The 17,978-nt window shown below is 65.1% G+C and overlaps 2 protein-coding genes across 2 annotated transcripts; both read right to left on the bottom strand.

The window, feature by feature from the left end:
* Positions 1-1,367: 1,367 nt before the first annotated feature.
* On the bottom strand, positions 1,368-2,787 carry TNNI2 (troponin I2, fast skeletal type). The gene is made up of 6 exons (XM_087423210.1): positions 2,747-2,787; positions 2,503-2,544; positions 2,291-2,419; positions 2,047-2,136; positions 1,766-1,942; positions 1,368-1,604 (listed from the first exon to the last, which is right to left on the bottom strand). Exons 3-6 carry the CDS (start codon positions 2,411-2,413, stop codon positions 1,509-1,511), a joined length of 486 nt encoding a protein of 161 aa, XP_087279336.1. The 5' UTR covers positions 2,414-2,419; positions 2,503-2,544; positions 2,747-2,787; the 3' UTR covers positions 1,368-1,508.
* Positions 2,788-5,326: 2,539 nt separating this feature from the next.
* SYT8 (synaptotagmin 8) lies at positions 5,327-8,244 on the bottom strand. Its single transcript, XM_014795832.2, is given in 10 exon segments — positions 5,327-5,630; positions 5,731-5,864; positions 5,958-6,063; positions 6,168-6,335; positions 6,418-6,540; positions 6,542-6,586; positions 6,830-6,916; positions 7,427-7,596; positions 7,693-7,808; positions 8,228-8,244. Coding segments are annotated over 9 exon segments (1,161 nt in total). The 5' UTR covers positions 7,787-7,808; positions 8,228-8,244; the 3' UTR covers positions 5,327-5,396.
* Positions 8,245-17,978: the final 9,734 nt, after the last annotated feature.

A 17,978-nucleotide genomic window follows, 5' to 3' on the forward strand; every position in this document is an offset into this window, starting at 1 on the left:
CGCCACTGCCCCCGGGAGAGATTCACCCTCCTTTCCTGGTGGGCACGGCCCCTAGACAGCAGCCCGGTTCACTTTGCCGCATCTTCTGCGGGCACCGCCTCTATCGCCAGGCGTTCTGGCCACCAAAACCAGCTCCTTGAATTCACTGTCTGCCCGCTCTCGGCTGCACACGGGAATGTGCCTCGGCCTGGAACGTCCCTGGGTCCCGTGCACCCTGCCTACAGGAGCCGGCAGCCAAGGCCTCGGGTACGGGGCCAGGGGCATTGACAAGACTGGGCCCCGAGCTGCAGGGTCTCCCGCTGAGCTGGAAGGGCCTGCGGGCAGCTGTTCAAGAACAAGCCGGATCCCGGGGCTGGAGCGGGGCCCCCGGGGGCGGTCATGGGGAAGGCCATCAGGGCAGGCTGACGTCGGTCTGTCCCTCGAGGCAGCCCAAGGCTGAGGCAGCTGTCCTTCCTGTCTCCAGCCCCCGGCAGATCAATCGCTGGGGCTTCCGGAGGACAAGAGCAAGCTGGACAGCCACTCCATCACCAGGCCGCTGCCTGGCCTCCCCCGACTCCCCACCAAAGATCTGAGCAGAGGGACCTTGGCAGGCCACTACATCATCCCTCACAGAGGACGCTGACAGCCTTGGCCCTGCGGTGACTGTCCTTGTCCAGGCCTGAGGGGGACAGCGTCCCTTCACGTGCCAGGAGGGCTAGGGCCTTGGGGCTGAGCAGAAGGGACATACAGGCCCTCCTGCTGGGCCGGTGTGGGGTCAGGTTGGCCTATCCTCAGTCCCCTGGTGGGAGCACGGACCCCAGCGCAGGCGTGACCTGCTCTGTGGGCACAAGCCACCCTGGGAGGGCCGTCTGACCCAGGACTGCCCGCAGGTGCCCCCCATGGGAGGATCTGGGGTCTGAGGAGCAGGCTGGAGGAATGGGGGGTTGCCCACCTTGCACGGGAAGGCGTGCCTGCAACAGCCCCCTCCCGGACTTGTGTCGTGTGGAGAAGGTCTCTGGGCCCGCGGGGTCCCCAAGGATGACTATGCCAATGCACAGATGACCTCATGCTGAGAAGAACTGCTCAGACATGACCAGGCCATCTGTCTCCAGGCCCCGGGGAGCTCACGGGGCCTGACCACTGACCGCACCAAGCAGCCCAGGGTGCAGGCTGAGGTGGTTCCAGCCCTGGAAGCGGCCCTCTCAGCCCACCCAGCCTGCAATCCCTGAAGCCTACGCATGACGGCACCTAGCCCCCACCCTGGGCTTCCCGGACGCTGACACGCTGGCACACCATCATCTGACGAGGCCTTCCCAGAGTGAGGCGCAGCACTGGAGTTGGCCCGGCAGCCCGGGGACAGCGAGGCTGGGGCGGGACAGACCAGAGAGTCACGGGGATTGGAATCCTTTATTGACAACTGAGATGAGCCGGGTCCTCCCGCGCGGGGCTCTGTCGGCCTCTCTTCCTGCCCACTCTCCTGGGAGTTGGGAGCTGGGAGCACCAGGCCAGCCATGGGGGCCGCGGGGGGCCTAGGACTCGGTCTCAAACATCTTCTTCCGACCCTCCATGCCAGACTTCTCCTCGATGTTCTTCCTCCAGTCACCCACGTCGCGAAGGTCCCGCTCCTGGAGGTGGGGCCGGGACGGGGCTCAGGCCCACCCACCCCACTGGGAAGCCAGGGACGGCCCTCAGCCTCAGTTTCCCCTCTGCGAATGGGCTCCCAGGGCCGGGGGAGGTGGGGATCCACCCTGTGTGCCCGGAGCCGGCCCGGTGGGAGGCCTCGTACCTTCTCGGTGTCCTCCTTCTTCACCTGCTTCAGGTTGGCCCGCAGGTCCATGCACACCTTGTGCTTCGAGCCCAGCAGCGCCTTGAGCATGGCGTCTGCTGACATACGCACTCGCCTCAGCGGGGGCCTCTTGAACTTGCCTCTCAGATCAAACAGCTTCTGGTTCATGTCCTCCAGCTGCGGGTGGGCAGGGAGGGCTGGGCGGGAGCCGGGCGGGCCAGGCTCCCCACCCACTTGGGCCCCCTACTCCAAGCCCCCAGCCCCGCCCCCTTGACTCTCACCTCCTTTGTGCTCTTCTGGAGTTTAATCTCCATGTCGTACTTCTCCTCCTCAGCTGCGTCAATCTTGGCGTGCAGCTGTTTGCAGAGCTCCTGGGGGTGAGGGCGGTGGGTGGGTGGGCAAGCCGGTGGCCATCCTGACACCTGACCTCCACCTGCCCTGACCAGCCTGCTTGCCCTCTTGACTAATGGGGAAACTGAGGCAGCAGGCGGGAGCGCTGCTCGTGGTGGGAGGGACCTGGGGTACCTGCACCTCGGCCATGGAGCCAGGGACGTGCAGCGGGGGGCAGTGCTCCGACAGGTAGTTCTGCTTTTCCGTCTCACGGACGCTCTTCTCCTTCTCCAGCTCCGTGGCCGCAATCTGGAGCATGACGCTCTGTGGGGTGTGGGGGGCAGGCGGTGAGGGGCGGTGGGCCTGGCCGCAGAGACCCTGGCGGCCCTCCCTGAGGCGGCACCTACCTTCAGGTGCAGTCTCCGGGCCGTGATGGCCCTGTTGCGCTTCTGCGGGACAGAGGGCAGGAGGCAGAGTCAGGGCCGGCCCAGGGCCACATCCCTTCCATGCTCCCTGGCCGGGCCAGGGGGTCCTGCCCAGAGGGTAGCTGAGCCTGGGGGGCTCCTGAGGCCCTGGGTGGGGCCGGGCCTGGGACACGGTGCTGTGGGGTGACTCTTTGCCCAGGTGGCACGTCAGGCTCGAAGACTGCACCTCAAAGGCAGTGTGTGGGGGTTCCTTGCAGGGCCCGGGGGCTGGGGGTGCAGAAGTCAGAAAGAAGAAGCAACTGTCCTAGTGACCCGGCCGCAGCATCGCTTCCCCTGCCCTGTGAGGCGCCGGCACCCACTTCCTCTGTTTCGTCAGCGTCTCAGTGGGTGGATGGGGTGTGGCACTTTCGGTGGGGGGATGGCTGGGGCGTCTTCCCCGGGCCTCAGGGCCTTGAAGCTCTGACTTCTGACCTCTCCCGGGGTGGGGGTCCCAGCTCCTCCATGTTTCCCCCCCAGCAGGTACTTACCTCCTCACTGTCCCAGGAGTGTGGCGGGGGTTGGGGGAGAGAAGAGAGAGGTTAGAGCCATGCATGGGGGCCTGGGGATGGGGTGGTGGGCATGGAGGTGACCAGGGCAGCAGGGCCTCTGCTGAGGAGAAGCAGAGACCCCCGCCCTGGGAGGGGGAGGGCGGGGCGGCAGCGGCACGAGCTTGGGGGCTGCACTTACTCCCCCATCCTGAGTCCTGGGCTTAAAGCCTGTGGGAGAGAAAGGCAAGGAGCGTCAGGACCACGGCCCCATCCAGCGTGGACGCCTGCTGCCTATTGGGGGGCAGCTCCTCACGCTCACCCGGCCCCCTGCCGCCCCCCCAGCTCCCACCTCCTTGGAGGGCGATGTCTTGGGATTCCCTGGGGTGAAAAGTAAGAGGAGAAAGTGTTCCCAAAATGTCCCAGGCAGGGCCTGGAGCTGCTGCAGCTGTCCCCATGGGAGGGGCGGGCAGGCCAGCACAGGTGGCCGCCCAAGACACCCGGTTATTTTTAGTTCTGCTCCTTCGGCTTCGGGCCCAAGTGCGTGTAAGAAACTGCTCTCCAGTTCGGCCTGGTGTCCCTCGACCCATAAAACCCTCTTCCAGGGTCCCAGACGTGAGGCCTGGCCCTGAGGGTCTGCCCAGGACCCCTGCCCTACCCCAGCCCTCCTCCCGATGCGTCTCCCAGTCGCTCCCAGCTCCGTGGAGGCCTCCCAGGGAGGGCTGGTGGCCGCGGCACCCAGCCCCCAGATCCCGCCCTGGGAAGTCCTCCTGTAAGCTAGCTCAGCCTTGTCTGGCCTGGCCGGGCCGGCCTCACCTAGCGTCTGGGCAGCAGTGCTGGGAGCGAGGTCAGGCAGGCAGCAGCGAGTTGGGCTGGTGGGCCCAGGGGGAGGGGTATAAATGGCCTCCCCCAGCCTGGGCCCCATCTCAGAAAGGGCATGGAGCCCTCCTCAGACCAATGGGGGCACAGGCACCTCCCCACCTGCCCAGGCCGCCTGGCCCAGCCCAGCCGCATGCTGCTGTCCAGGCCAAGAAGTCTTGGGGGGGGCGGTGGCGAGGTTGTGTTGCTCTATTTAGGGCTCAGTGACGAGTTCAAGAAGCCTCCCTTGTTCCTGCAAGGAGCCCGAGGACAGCCGGGCACAGCCTCGTGGGCCACGTTGGGGCACACGGCTCTGGGGTCAGCCCCATCAGGCCCTAAGTCAGGGTCCACACTGCAGTTCGCCCCTCGGCTTCCCTGTGGGGCCCTCGGGTTCCCCGGGCCTCTCACTGCAGCTCAGTGCAGCCCCAGGCGGGCATCTCAGGCACGAGCTGGTCAGTCCCTCCCCTTCTCCGAGCCGGCTCCGGGCAAGGCCTGGACTCCCAAACATGGCCTCCGGGCCTGCGGCAGAGGCCAGAGGTCTCTGGGGTGGGGGTTGCCTTCCCCTGGGCACGATCCGCCTTCCTGCCTAGGAACAGGAGGTGAGGGGCGCCCTGGACGGTCAGCCCTGCCCGGGACACCCTGCGAGGGCCAGTTTCCTGCGCAACACAGAACACGTCCTTCAACCTGAGGATGGCAGCGCCACCGGCCAGGAACTTCTCCCTGAACCCAGGGGGCTTGGGGCCTGCCTGGCTGCCCGGGAAGGCCCGACACTGCCCTTCTCACCCTGGCCAGGGCCTGAGCCCCCCGCCCGGGCCCCCTCCCAGCAGAGACATCCAGAGGACCATGACTTGGCATCCTCTGAGCTGGGGGTGCGCGGCCCCAGCTCTGCCGGCTCCACAGGCCGTGGGGAGGGTCAGGGAGCGCTAAAGCCCTCCAGATGTGCTAGGATTAGAGCTGCTTTCCGGCCAGGCCTGAGCCCCCAATGGCCCAGGGCGGCTTCCGAAGGTGTCTGCTGCCCCCTGCTGCTCGCTCAGGGGAGGCCCCGCAGCCGCCATCCTGAAGGTTTTGGGGCTCTGCGGGGGGCTGGGGCGGCTCCTGGGTTTGGGGTCCCCTCCCCCGACTGTCACCACCCCTCAAATGCCTCCAGCCCACCTCCCCCCACGACATCCATGACTCTCCAGCCCCACAGACCAGGAGGTCTCCCCTCCTCTCCCTATCATCACTGTTGGGCCTGGAGGGGGCCCCTGCACGCTACCCAGCATCAGGCATCTGTCAGAGGCCTCAGGGCCTGGCAGAGTCTGGAGAAAAGACCCTCTCCCCGACCTTGGGAGGGGGCCGTAGTGATGATGGCCGAGCCCCCGGCCCTACTGTGTCCCGGTGGGGCTCAGGAAGGACACACAGCTGTGGCGGGAGAAGGCTTTATTACAGTGGGGCTTCAGGGAGACCTGGACGGGTGCCCACAGCTCAGCTGGGGAGACTGGGCCCGGGGGCCTTTCAGGAGCCAGGCAAGGGCAGACGTAGGCGGGGCTGTAGGTCCAGGGTCCGGTCCACCTCCCTTGCTGGCCGCAGGTGATGCCACTGGGCAATGGGCCGCCGCGGGTGGGCCAGCATGTCCGCCCAGTGCTGCAGGGGCTGACCAGAGGCCCGGGTGCCCAGCAGCACCTTGCCCATGGGCTCGGCCCGGAACTGCGGGCCCCGGGCCCAGACGGCCAGCACCAGATCCACGCTCTGGGCAGAGACAGGCAGAGGTGCAGTGCGGGGAGAGAAAGACAGGGGTCAGTTTGGCCCCCAGTGAGGTCCCGCCTGCCCCTTCCTCCAGGCGGCCCACCTGGACCTGGCTGAAGTGCACAAGGAAGGTGAAGGCCTCGTTGAAGTAGGGGGTGGCTGTGCCCTTCCTGGCGTGGGTCTTCCTCTTCTTCCTCTTTCTCTGGTTCAGCATGAGCTGGACCTTCACGTATGGCTCTGGGCAGGCGAGAGGGGTCGAGGGCGTCCCAGGGCTGAGGGCCGAGCACAGGGCTCCCCCTGACCCCGTGGAGGGGCAGGGATGGCTCTCACCTGCCAGCGCCGGGCACAGACCTCGGGCCTCCAGCACGACCACGGTCAGCCGGCCCGAGCTGGGCACGTACCGCAAGGAGAAGCACAGCTCCCCCGTCTGCTCAGGCTGTGGGCAGCGAGAGGGGTCTTTAGCCGGGCCTCTCGGGCCTCAGTCTCCCTGCCGGCACACCGGGCAGGGCCAGGCTGCAGCCTGGCGGGCAGCGGCCTCACCTCGGCGGCGCCCGGCGGGCCCAGCTGGTGCCACAGTTCCAGGACATGCTGCAGGTCGACGGCGCCCAGCGGCAGGCTGAGCGCGCCCAGCGGCTCGTGCCGGGAGAAGCGCTTGAAGTCCAGCAGCCGCACCTGCAGGCTGGTCCGCGACAGCTCCGCCTGCGGGACCTGAGGGCGGGGTGGGGGGGTGGGGGGGTGTGAGCGCCCCCTGCGGCCCGCCCGGGCCCACCCCGGCTCCTCTCCGACTCACGCGGAAGCAGCAGATCTCGTCGAACACTGGGCAGAGTGTTCCGCGGTGCACCTTCGTCTCGTGCGCGTGCCCGGCCTGGGTGGAGAGGCTGACACGGGCGTAGGGGTCCGCAGTGCCGCCTGGGGCCCCCGGCCCTCAGGTCCGCCGCTTGCCTGAGGCCCACCCTGATCTGGGAGCCAGGGGCAGCTCAGCCACGGGCCCACTCTGGTCGGTCTGGCACCACCCAGCACCTGGCGTCCACCCCTCTCTCACCCCCCCTCCATAAACACGCAGACCCCCGGCACCTGGCGTGCGCCCTTCACCAACCTCCCCTCCATAAACCCGCAGACCCCCGGCACCCTGCCCGCACCCTTCACCCATCACCCCTCCATAAACCCACAGACCACCTGGGCCCACAGAGTGGGGCCCTCACCTCCTGGCTTCCAAAGTCGTACTGCAGGGAGAGCAGCAGGCGCCCCCAAGGCTGGGGCTCCCCCTTGTTATCTACATCTGGCTGCACCTAGGGTGGGTAGAGACGGGATGACTGGTGCTTCTGGGACCTTGTCCCCGTCGCAGCCCCGGGCCTCCTAGGCAGCAGTTCCACAACTCGGGTCAAACCGCACCACCCACCTCCAATTCAGGCACTGGAAGGACTCACACCCTCAGCTCAGCTTTATGAGACCAGCCAGAACTGGTGGGTCTGCCCCAAATCCATCTCACACCACTGCCTTCCTCAAGAACCTGCTGTGGCTCCCCATGACCCATGGACCAACCCCTGAGGCTGCCACTCAAGGCTCTTAGAGCCCTGGGCCTGCCTGCATCTTTTGCCCTTCACCTTTGCTCATCGCCTCCCCTGCCAGGAAGGCCCTCCCTGCCTCTGCCCGGGGCAGATCAGACCATCCCTGGAGGCTGAGTTTGCCCCCGGCCATCCTGGGCCGTCCTGAGCCCCTGAGCCTGGACCTTGAGCTGCCCTCTGGGACTGACCCAGCTGGGAACCGGGCCCTGGGGAGCGCTGGTGCCTGCTCCTCACCAGATGGGTGGTGGTGGTGCCTCGGGGACTCCCCAGGCCTACAGCCTCCTTGTCTCTGGGCTTCTTCCCATGGTGGCGGCAGCGGCGGCAGCAGCAGATGGCCCAGAGGAGGCAGGAAACAATGAGGATGCCAGCAACAACAGCCACAGCGATGGGGGCCCAGCGGAGCCCTGGGGGGGGGGGCGCAGAGATAGGCCAAGACCATCTGTGGACAGCCCCACCCGCTGGCCCACCGCCACACCCCTCCCCGGGGTCCCACGACTCACAGGGGATCCCAGCGACGATGTCCGGAGTAAGTGCGGGTCCCGCTGTGGCGCTCACCGGGGCTGGGGTACTGTGCGGGTCTGGGGGATGCCCCATCTCCCTGCCCTGCTGGCTTGGAAGAGACGGCCCAGGCGGCTGGGTCACCTGTGAGGACGGCACCAAGGGCCCCTGCCCGCCACCCCAACTGCCCAGCAGCAGCCAGCTCTGGGTCTGCCTGGGCCAGGAGGGGGCCTGGGGTGGCCAGGGGCAAGGGTTCTGAGAGGAGCAAAGGGGAAGGATGCTCTGGGCCTTGGCCAAAGTGAGGGCTTAGTTGCCACAGGCGCAGCCTCATGGCTACCTCCTCCAGCCCCCAGCCCCAGCCAAGCAGGCCAGGCCTGGGCGACCCGGGCCCTGCCCTCACTGGTCCTTGTCGCAGAGCCCTCCCTATCCTCACTGCAGAGCTGCCTCCTCCAGGAAGCCCCCCCACCCCGCCAGGGCCCTGGGCCCTGCCTGGGGGTCATTGCTGGGGTCCCATCTCATCCCTGCCCCTGACCTCGGGCCCACCATGGTTTGCCAGTCACGTGGGTGGAGCATATTCACACATGTGGGCTTCCAGCCCGGGAGCGACCTGGGAGCATGGGAATGGGGGCTCTGCCAGAGTCATGGGGGGAGCAGGTGGGGTGAGGGGCAGGAGGTGGGGGAGCTCGTCTAAGCAAGCCAGGGCTAAAGGTGTGTTCCTGGCACGGGCTTGCAGCCAGCAGCGCCTGGGGAGGGTGGGGGGGTCAGCAGGGGAGGGTGTAGCTGGGAGCGGCCAGAACATTCCTCACAAACTGACTCAGCAGCCTGCCCGCCCGCCCAGACTTGCTATCTGGGTGCGTGGGTGGGCAGAGGGCGGGGCTGGCACAGCCTACCTGCCTGGGGCTGGGAGGAAGCACACCTGGTGGGGCTGGATCCTCCCACCCACGACAGGGACCCAGCAGGGGGCTGGGTGCCACAATGGGGCGTGCTGTGACCCCAGGCCCACACACCACTCTGGCTCAGCTCTTCCTTAGCCACCTCCTCCGGGAGTGGTGGCCACCGAAAGTCACAGTTCCTCCAGCCTGGGGCCTGCCCTCTTTGAACACAAGAGCCTGCCATTCCTCTTGCCTTAGGGTCTCAGCCCAGGCCACCCACTCCGGGAATAGCCAGGCACCCAGGCCGGATCTCCTCACCGCTGTACCCCCTGCCCAGCCTGGTGCCGAGCATGGGGAGGGACAGACGGGACCCCACTGTGATTCCGGGGTTGACCCCCCAGCCACATGGCATCAATGCCCCACTCCCCAGTGGGCCGAGCAGGGGCAGCTCCGCTCCCAGAACTGACCCAACCCCCCAATGTTCAGAGGAGGGAGTAGCAGCCCAGAGGGGAGGGTGGGCCCAGGGCCCCCCAGCAGCCCTGCAGACCAGGCCCCAGGGGTCCTGCCTCCTAGGCCCAGTCTGTCCCCCCCTGGGGGGACTTTGCACACATTGTCCCTGCAAGGTCTTTTACAGACAAGTAGACTGAGGCTCAGGCTTGGAGCGGCACAGAGGGCCAGGCCTGGGGAGTTCTAGCACGATGAAGGGGTGCAGAGGCAGCCTGTGCACTGGGCCCCACACTCAGAGAGAAGGACCCCCCTTGGTGTAATGCCTGCCGTTGCTGTCTTGAAATTCGCACCAGTTTTGAACAAGAGGCTGCACGTTTTCCTTCTGCGTGGGCCCCACAAATGATGGATCCGGTCCTGGTTGGAGGGCCCCGTGTGTGAGGCTCTGCGATGGAGCACACGGTGCCCCCGGGAAGCTCACAGGCCGCTGCCACCCTCTGTCCACCACCTGCCCTCCTGCCTCCACGTGCCCCTCCAAAGGACATTCCCAGGTCTGTACAGCACCCCCCGTGCGGCTGGTAGAGCACCCCCCGGAGCCGCTGTTGCCTGGGCTGGCCCAAGAGCTGCTGAGTGTCCCGCAGGGTCCCTGGAGCAGCGCAAGACCAGGTTCAAAGACGCCCCGATTCCGCGCATGGAACCTGAAGTCGACCTTTACTTTTTGAAATGTCGGAGCCTGTGTGTTTTCTGGAATTAAAATAGCATCATTTGTGATTTTCATGGTTGAGAATTTGAGTTAAGTTGTCAGCACAGGATCTCCATCTGCATGTGTGCGTGCGTGTGCGCGTGCATGTGCATGTGTACACACCTGTATGTGCTTGCAGGTGCATGTGTGTGCATACGTGTGTGTGCGTGTGAGTGCATGTGGCTCTCCCCGTGCCCCTGCTCTGCCGGCGTTCTCCCCTCGGTTAGGGTGGGGGTGGGGGCAGGCACTAAGTCACCGGGACTTGGTGCTGCTGGCCCAGCAGGATTCCTGGCCAGCCCGGTGAAGGTTGTCCCCCCAGGACCACGGCGGGTGCCTGGAGGCTGGCCGGAGATGATCCCGGGACTCTGAGGATACCGGCCACAAGCCCTGGTCCCAGTGGTGGTGAAGGGTCAGGCAGGCTCATGGCCACCAGGTGGCGCCATGCGCTCCACCCACCCCGCCAGCCTGCAGCGGTCCTGCCTCCAGGCCTGGGGCTTCTGGGAAAAGTGGCAGAAGCTTCAGGCAGGTGAGCCCCCAGCCCTGGGAGGATGCCTGCTTCCCCCTCTCGTGCACCAGTGCCTCTCACAGCCCTCCTTCCTGCCCGCACCTCAGAAGGCAGGAAGTCCTTCCTGTGGTCTAGCTCTGGGTGTCTATGTCCTGTGGCCAGGCTGGGGGAACCCTCTCTAGGTGCTAAGGCATCTTTCCCAGGAAAGAGAGACAGCATCCTTCCTAAATCCAGCCCCGCACCACAGCCACGCCCCCTGGCTCCCTCCCGGCCACTCTGCAGACCAGCTCTGCTCTCCTCCCCACCTCCTGGCACAGGTGGTCATTCCTGCCACTGCCAAGCTTTGCTCCCACTGCTCTGTACCTAAACTGCCACCCCTTCCTATCCCCATCTCACACCGCCTTCAAGGCCTGTGTGAGCACCCCCTCCTCCAGGAAGCCCTCTCGGTCACTCCTGGCCCTCAGACCTGCCTTGCAGATGAGGCTGGATTCTGCCCTGTGTCCTCCCCAGTCAGGGATCCCAGCTCCCCCAGCCTAGTGGCTCCCCTGTCAGCCTGGGGCTGGGCGCATGAAAGCCATGCTAACTAACCCCTCCACCTTCCGTCTAACTGGGATTTCTCGTGCTTCAGTGGGAGCAGGTTTCTGGGAAAAGAGGAGCCCCCAGATGTTGAGGGTGGCAGCCCCCAGAGGCAGCGAGCTCTCACCTGATGCCTGCACTTCCTGTGGCCAGCCCAGCCTCCAGGCCTCCCTCTCGGACCCAGGCATCCGCGGACAGTGCTCAGAGCCCGCGGCTGGAGCCAGCGTTGGCTCGGCCTCCAGTGACTGAGAAATTCTTCTTGTTGGGGGGGGGTGGTGTGAGAGGCAGGGCTTCGGGGAGCCCCCACCTCAGGGCCGGAACTGCTGGCCTTCAGGAGCCAGGAACTCCCTTAGGAGGAGAGTCCCTCCCGAGACCCAGGTGCCTGGCCAGCCGGGCTCCGGCCCACCTCCAGGGGAGCCCCGGGGCTGGGGCAGCTCAGTCCTCCTGGAGGCCTCGCGAGAGAGCTGACGGCCCATTGGGCTGACCTCTGAGCCAGGCAGCAGGAGGGGGGTCAGGCGGGTCTGGGTTTGAGAAGGTTCTACAGCTCAGGGACCTGAGTCACGAGGCCATCTGGGTTTGGAGGAGGACGGCTTTCTGGTGCCACGGAGCCAAGCGCGAGGAGGACTGGTGCCCAGGGGTGAGCTGCCCTACCGTGCTGGGCAGGGCTGGCCGGTGGCGCTCGCACCAGGCGACTATGTGGGCCTGCTTGGCCCTGCAGCTGCCTGGGCTTCTGGAACCCAGAAAACCTTCTGTTGGTCACTACATCCATGCCTTTGCCTCGGGCTGGGCTGGCCCAGGCCCCAGAGCTCTCCATGCCCCTTGAGCCAGTGGGCCCGAAGTCCCTGCTCCGCTCCAGCCTAGCACCTCCTGCTTCAGTGGGTCCAGCCCTCTGCTCTGGCCAGTTTATCTGGTCCAGTCCCTCCAGGTCAGGTCCCCCCCTGGGCCCAGCTCTGGGTGGCCCTCCCAGGCCAGGGTGTCTCTCTGAAGCCCTTATCGGGCCGTTGGTCAGACATGGAGCTGATGAATGCTTAACAGGAGAGTCTGTTGCCCCAGAGCCGCCCGCAGGGCCAGTCGGAAAGGACTTCCGGGAGTCTCCGCCCAGGCTCTGAGGCTGCTTTGGGGATACGGCAGGTGGGATGTGTGCATGTGTGTGCCCATGCTGGTCCTGCGTGGGTCTGGGCACTGTTTCCCCTGTACGGGGCACGGGTCTTTCTCCTAGTGATGTGGGTTTGAAAGAAACAGTTAACACCAGAGGGGGCAGGAGGTGCCCCGCGCAGTTCTGGGGCCACAGAAGGAGGCCTGCTGGGTGAGCGGGTACCTGGGCTTTGGGGGAAATGCATGGGTGGGGCACAATGCCAGGTGCACGTGCTTCAGGGGCCCCAGAGTGCAGCTGAGCGCATGTGCCCCCTGCAGCTTGCCCCAGCCCCACTGTGTAGGGCCTTTGTGCCTTTCCCAGGATATGGGCGCCTCCACGGCGAGACGGTGTCTGAGGTTCCGGGGCAGGAAGGGGAAAACCAAACAGAGCTGGCAGCCCCAGGCCAGCCCTGCGGCCCCAGAGACGCAGCTCGGCAGCCAGCAGCCACACGGAGACACTGGCGGGGCTCCTGGATGGGGATGCTTCCTTTGAGGCTGCCTGGGGAATGTCTGAGCTTGGAACTCATGGCACACGCTGGCTCAGGGGAGTCGGGAGCTGCTGGCACAGAACCCTGCGACGTGCCGGGATGGCACGTGTGCGCCCTGCCCGTGCTGACCCTGGCTGTCGGCACCACTTTCGGCTGGGGCACCTCGTTCAGCTGGGGCCAAGGCAGCTGAGGACAGGGGCACACAGCTCACCACACTCCTCTGTGGATTGCAGTACCCTGTGCCCATTCGCTGGGTCTCAGCCTGTGTGCGCCCCAGTCATCCTTGATTCAGGCTATACCCTCTTTACCCAGGGAGCCTGTACTCCATCATCTAAACATCTGGGGAACCTACACCCCATCATCCGAGGGTCTGGAGAGGCTGCACCCCATCATCTGAGATCTGGGGAGCCTGCACCCCATCATCTGAGGACCTGAGGAGGCTGCACCCCATCATCTGACTACCTGGGGAGGCTGCACCCCATCATCTGACCACCTGGGGATCCTGCACCCCATCATCTGAGATCTGGGGAGCCTGTAGCCCATCATCCGAGCACCTAGAGAGCTCACACCCCCTCACCCGAGGTCTGGGGAGCCTGCCCCCCGGTGCCCCACTTCTCTGAATATCGGCATGGTGGCGCTAGGTCTTTGGGCTTCCTTCCCCTCTTTTGAGAGTCTGTGTGCTGTGTCTGTGTATCTGGATTTCTTGGGGATGTGAACCCCATATGTTGGAGTATCTGGGTGCATTATACCCTATTCACTTGGAAATTGAGGGGACACACACCCCCATCGTCTGACTGTGTGTGCAGGGTGTAACTCGCTCATTGAACGGCTGTTGTTCCAGCCCACATGTCAGAGAACTGGGGTTCTCTGTGACCCAGGCATCGGCGGTCCCTCCTGGGGCCACTTGCACCCCTCCCGATTGGCTGCTTCTCTCGAGGGCCTTTGGGACCCCGGTGGCCAGAGCCTGGTTCCTCCGCAGCTTTGAGTGGGCCCGCTCCACCTCCTCTTGGGGTCTCTATTCATCCGGGGCAACCCTGGTGTCAGAGCACCTTTTCCCCTCGCCCACGAATACCTGGGGTCATACCTGACCACCTGAGTTCCTGGGCAGCCTTCTCCCCTCCCCAGACCCAGGTCTGGGGCGCATGCTCCCCATTAGTCTGGGCCCAGGGACACTCTGTTCTGTGGTCACCAGGGGGCCTGCACAGCCTGTAGCCACTCGTTGGGCCCCTGGGTGCCTGAGTCCCCCACTGACACATTTCGCGTAGGCCTGAGTGCCAGGCCCGGCCCGGCAGCCTCATTCCTGCGGTTTGGGCGGCTTTGAGCTGTATCCACCCTCTCTGCCTGTGGGTGTCCCATTCACCCTGGTCTTGGGATCTCTGTGTGCTATTCATTCGTGGGCTGGGCCGTCTGCCCACCCCGCTGCCCAGGTGTCTGGGGCTTCCTACCTGTGCTTCCCAAGACTTGGGCCCCCAACTCAACATGTCTGGGGTCCTATACCCTATTACTGGGTTTCTGGGTCCCATACCCCCTTAGCCTGAGCATCTGGGTCCTATACCCCCTTACTCAGAGTGTCTGTGTCCTGTACCCCTTTGGTCTGAGCATCTGGGCCCTGTACCCCATTAGTCTGAGTGTCTGGGGTTCCTGTACCCCATTAGTCCGAGCATCTGAGTCCTGTACCCCCTTAGTCTGAGCATCTGGGTCCTGTACCTCCTTAGTCTGAGTATCTGGGGTCCTGTACCCTCTTAGTCAGAGTGTCTGGGGTTCCTGCACCCCCTTAGTCTGAGCATCTAGGTCCTGTACCCCATTAGTCAGAGTGTCCAGGGTTCCTGTACCCCCTTAGTCTGAGTGTCTGGGCTCCTGTACCCCCTTAATCGGAGTGCTGGAGTTCCCATGCCCCACTCTGTGAAGAGCTGAATTGCCCATACCACATCGCCTTAGGGTCTACTGGATGCGCATCAGCCATCGAGTACTTGCAGACTCTGTTCTTGGGGCTCTGAGGCCTGTACCCCATTCCCCGGAGAATCAGAGTGGCTTCACTGTCATACAGTCCTCTTGGCTTTTCCGTAGCCCAGATGATGTGTACCCCATTAGAATGAGAACCTAGGGACCTCATGCCCACTTGTCTGGGCATCAGGGCAACGTGGACCCCCGCACTGAGCATCCATCTGGGCGCATTGGGCCCCACACTTTGGAGCCTCTGGGTTACGAGAGCCCAGTCCTGCGAGGCAGGCTGTCTCCAGGTCCTCCGCCTGAGAGTCTGACTGCCCAGTCTCAGTCATCGCAGCACGGTGCCGCAGGTACCCACCACCCAAATTCTGCGTGTGTCCCGAGTCCTCAGAGGGTCCGAGTAACTTTGCCTACACCTGCAAGCCTGACGTCAACGGATCCAACCTCGGCTCCCTGAGCAGATGGGCCGAGTGCCTGTCACCCTGGATATCAGGATTCCACTGCCTTCCTCTGAACATGCCTCTGGACCACCCGTCCCCCACCCTCAAGGTCCAGCTGCAACCTGCACCCTCTTCATGTGAAGCCTCTGGCCCACGGTTTTCTGAGTATCTGGGCAGCCTGTACCCCACTCCTCAGAATGTCTCAGTAACAAGGACTTCAACCATCAACCTGACATGTATTCTGCCCCCCCATTTCCAGGGCTCTGGGCAGCCCACCCCCCGATCATCCGGGCATTGGTGTACCCCACCCATCAGGGTGTTAGGCGATGCCCTTATTCAAGTCCCACGTTCTCCTCTCTAGTTGCCTGAATCCCCCATTCATCAGGGTCCTGGGCAGCCTAGCTCCCCACTGCCTGCCTCTCACACAGGCCAGGTCTCAGTCCCAGGTCTCAGGCCCCGGTGGCCAGTTCCAAGTTCCACAGCATCTTTGGACACTCGGTGCCCATTCACGGGTGTCTCGGGCTATGTGAGCCCATTCATCCTTCTCCCAGCATCTCTGTGCCCTATTTATGTGAGGCTCAGGGCAGGCTGCGCCCCGTCCACCCTCGTCTCAAAGACGGTCTGTGCTTTGTCGTCGCCGTTCCAGGAACAGCCGCCGTGCAGCCAGCAGGCACATTCCGGGGTCTGGCTGAAAGCCAACACAAACCCCGTTATGCTGGCACCAGCAGCAAAGGGGGTGGGGCGGGGAAAGACCGTGGGGAGGGGGCGGACGTGGAGGAGAGAGTGGGGACCTTCCGTGTGGGGGCATGCAATCAAAGCCTTCCCCACAAGGTGCCTGTCTTGGACAGGCTGCCAGCAGGAGCCTGTGTGCACCTTCCAGATCCCTCCAACGCGCCCGCCATTTCCTGCCCAGGCTGCCCCAGCCTCCCACCCACGGCCTCCGGCCGGGAAGGGTGAAAACAACCTGCTATAAGACCTGTCCACGTCACACTTTGGGCAGGGTCCCAGGTCCCAGACCCGGGGTCAGGGACAGAGGCGGGCAGTGGGGGATACCACCTCTAGGGTCCGCAGACCTCTGCTCTCCTGCAGTGACCCTGGCGGGGGGCTGGCCAGCCACCTCCCCATCTCAGTGCTGTGAGGGCCCCAGAGAGGTGGGCCCCTGGCTCCAGTGCCCCTTCCCCATCGAGCTCTCTTTGAGGCTAGACTGGCTCTGCCTTCATTGTCCCCCTGCCTTGTGTCGGAAGTGTGAAGGGGGTCAGCATGTCACCTCTTCCTGCCCAGGGGAGTCCTGGGTGTCAGGGAGCTGTCCCAGGTTTCCAGAAGTCCCTGTGCAAGCCAGGACCGGGCCCACCCTCCAGGGCCCCTGTATGAGAGGGGCCTGGTCCAGGCTCTCTGGGGAGGCTGCTTTGATCCTCTGGGGTGTCTCTGTGTTGACCCCCTGGGGGTCCAGGTGTGCCCCCCAGATTGGAGAGACCCTGGCTCCCTCCCTGCCCCACACAACGCCGTCCTCACCTCCTATTGCGCTCTCTGTGGGCCTGGAATTGCCTGTGTCCTGGTCCTGCCCCTTCCTGCTCACTTGGAGCTCAGGGCCTGGCTGCCAGCCCCGTTGCGTCCACCACTGGTGGCCCCCCATCGCCGGCTCCCGGGTCTGTGGCCAGCCCGCTGTGTTCCTGGTGAGATGCACGGGAGCCCCTTGAAGCAGGTGCAGGGGTCGGTGGGGTGACCGAGACTGTCCTGGCCCTCGGCTGGCCAGTGGCCTGTGCTGAACCAAGACTGGAGTGCACTGCGAGCCCCGGCCACCGGGCTGGGGGCAGTGGGAGGTGTGTGGAAGGGTCACTCCCAGGGCTGGCTCTGCGGCTGGCGGCCCCCTTTCTTGGTCACCTCGCAGGTTCCTGGGCTGCGGGGAGGCAGCTGTCAGGTGGGGACAGTGGACAGGGATACCGCCCAGCCAGCAGTGACCAGACATCTCACCATTTGCAAGGACCCTGCCACGTGCAGGCCCTGTGCAAAGGTAGTGGTGACACAGCAGAGAATGGGGAATAAGTGGGGCACCCCCGGGTCCCCACCCCCCTCCCTGCAGCTCCAGACAGGGTGTCTCCTTCCAGGCCTGTCGTCCGCCTCCCGGAAGCCTGCAGCTCTCCCGCCCGTCCCTCACTCGGGTTTGGGGTGTCCATGAGGCTAGTTGGGGGCTCCCTGGCCTCCCTCCCAGCCTGAGCTTGTCTCTGCTGAGCCCTGACTGGCCCCCTACTGTCGTGCTGGTGGTCCACAGCTGATTGAGCTGAATGTTGGGTGGCCCAGGCTCTGTCCCCACAGGTGCCCTCTCATAGTCCCCTCCCAGCCTCTCCAGGCAGCGAGTGGCCCAGGATAACTGACCAGCCCATCAGTGCGCCTTTGCCTAGGAGGCCAGAGCGGCGGGGCGGGGGCCAAGGCGGCTGGGTGGCCGGGGCAGGGTCCTGATCAGCCAGGTTCCAAGCTCCCCCTGCTGTCCACTGGCCGCTCCTGGAGGCGCCTGACCTCCCGCCCACCGGACCCCGGGATCCCTCCCCGCCAGCCTAGCCTGGCTCCGCCTGCGCCTGCCCAGCCCTGGCCCGGCTCTGGCAGGCTTTGGGGCGCCCCCTTCTGTATACAGGCCTCTCGCTGGGCCCTCTTCTGTGCAGCCCACAGCCTGACCCTCCTCCTCCCAAAGGGCCCATCCTGGGACCCCTGACTGTTCAAAACTCTCCACAGAACCGCTATGCTGCGACCCTGTTCCTGGATGACAGTCCCCCTCCTGGGGGCCTGATCTGTGCAGAAGCCTCAGCACTGAGGCCCTTTATGGGCAGCCCTCCACCTGGGACCCCTCTGGGTGGGCTCACTGGAATCCCGGGGGATTGGAGACCATCTTGAAAAGAGCTGTAGCTTCCTGATCTCAGATCTTCCCCCAGACCCCAACCCAGAGGGTCGCCTTACATCCTTGGCATCAAAGCATCAGAGGCCACTGAGGGAGTCACCTGTGTGGCTGGGAGAGCAACTCCGGGAAGGCAGGGTGGGGTCCTGTGATGGAGTGATGGGGGGGGAAGGGAGCGCCATGGTGGGAGGGGAGACTGCAGAGACGTGGGCTGAGAGGGGCAGTTGGAGGGTGTGAGGAGCAGGGAAGGAGC

This window comes from Ceratotherium simum, chromosome 34, assembly GCF_057802395.1.
Source record: "Ceratotherium simum simum isolate JZ-2026a chromosome 34, ASM5780239v1, whole genome shotgun sequence".
NCBI lineage: Eukaryota > Metazoa > Chordata > Mammalia > Perissodactyla > Rhinocerotidae > Ceratotherium > Ceratotherium simum.

What these genes read in the sequence shown, in the direction of transcription:
- TNNI2 (XM_087423210.1), bottom strand. Translation starts at nt 2,413, where the DNA reads ATGCTCCAGATTGCGGCCACGGAGCTGGAGAAGGAGAAGAGCGTCCGT. An exon ending in TCCAGAAGAGCACAAAGGAG is followed by an intron (nt 1,943 to 2,046) that starts GTGAGAGTCAAG and finishes GCCCACCCGCAG; the next exon opens with CTGGAGGACATGAACCAGAA. An exon ending in AGAAGGAGGACACCGAGAAG is followed by an intron (nt 1,605 to 1,765) that starts GTACGAGGCCTC and finishes CCCCACCTCCAG; the next exon opens with GAGCGGGACCTTCGCGACGT.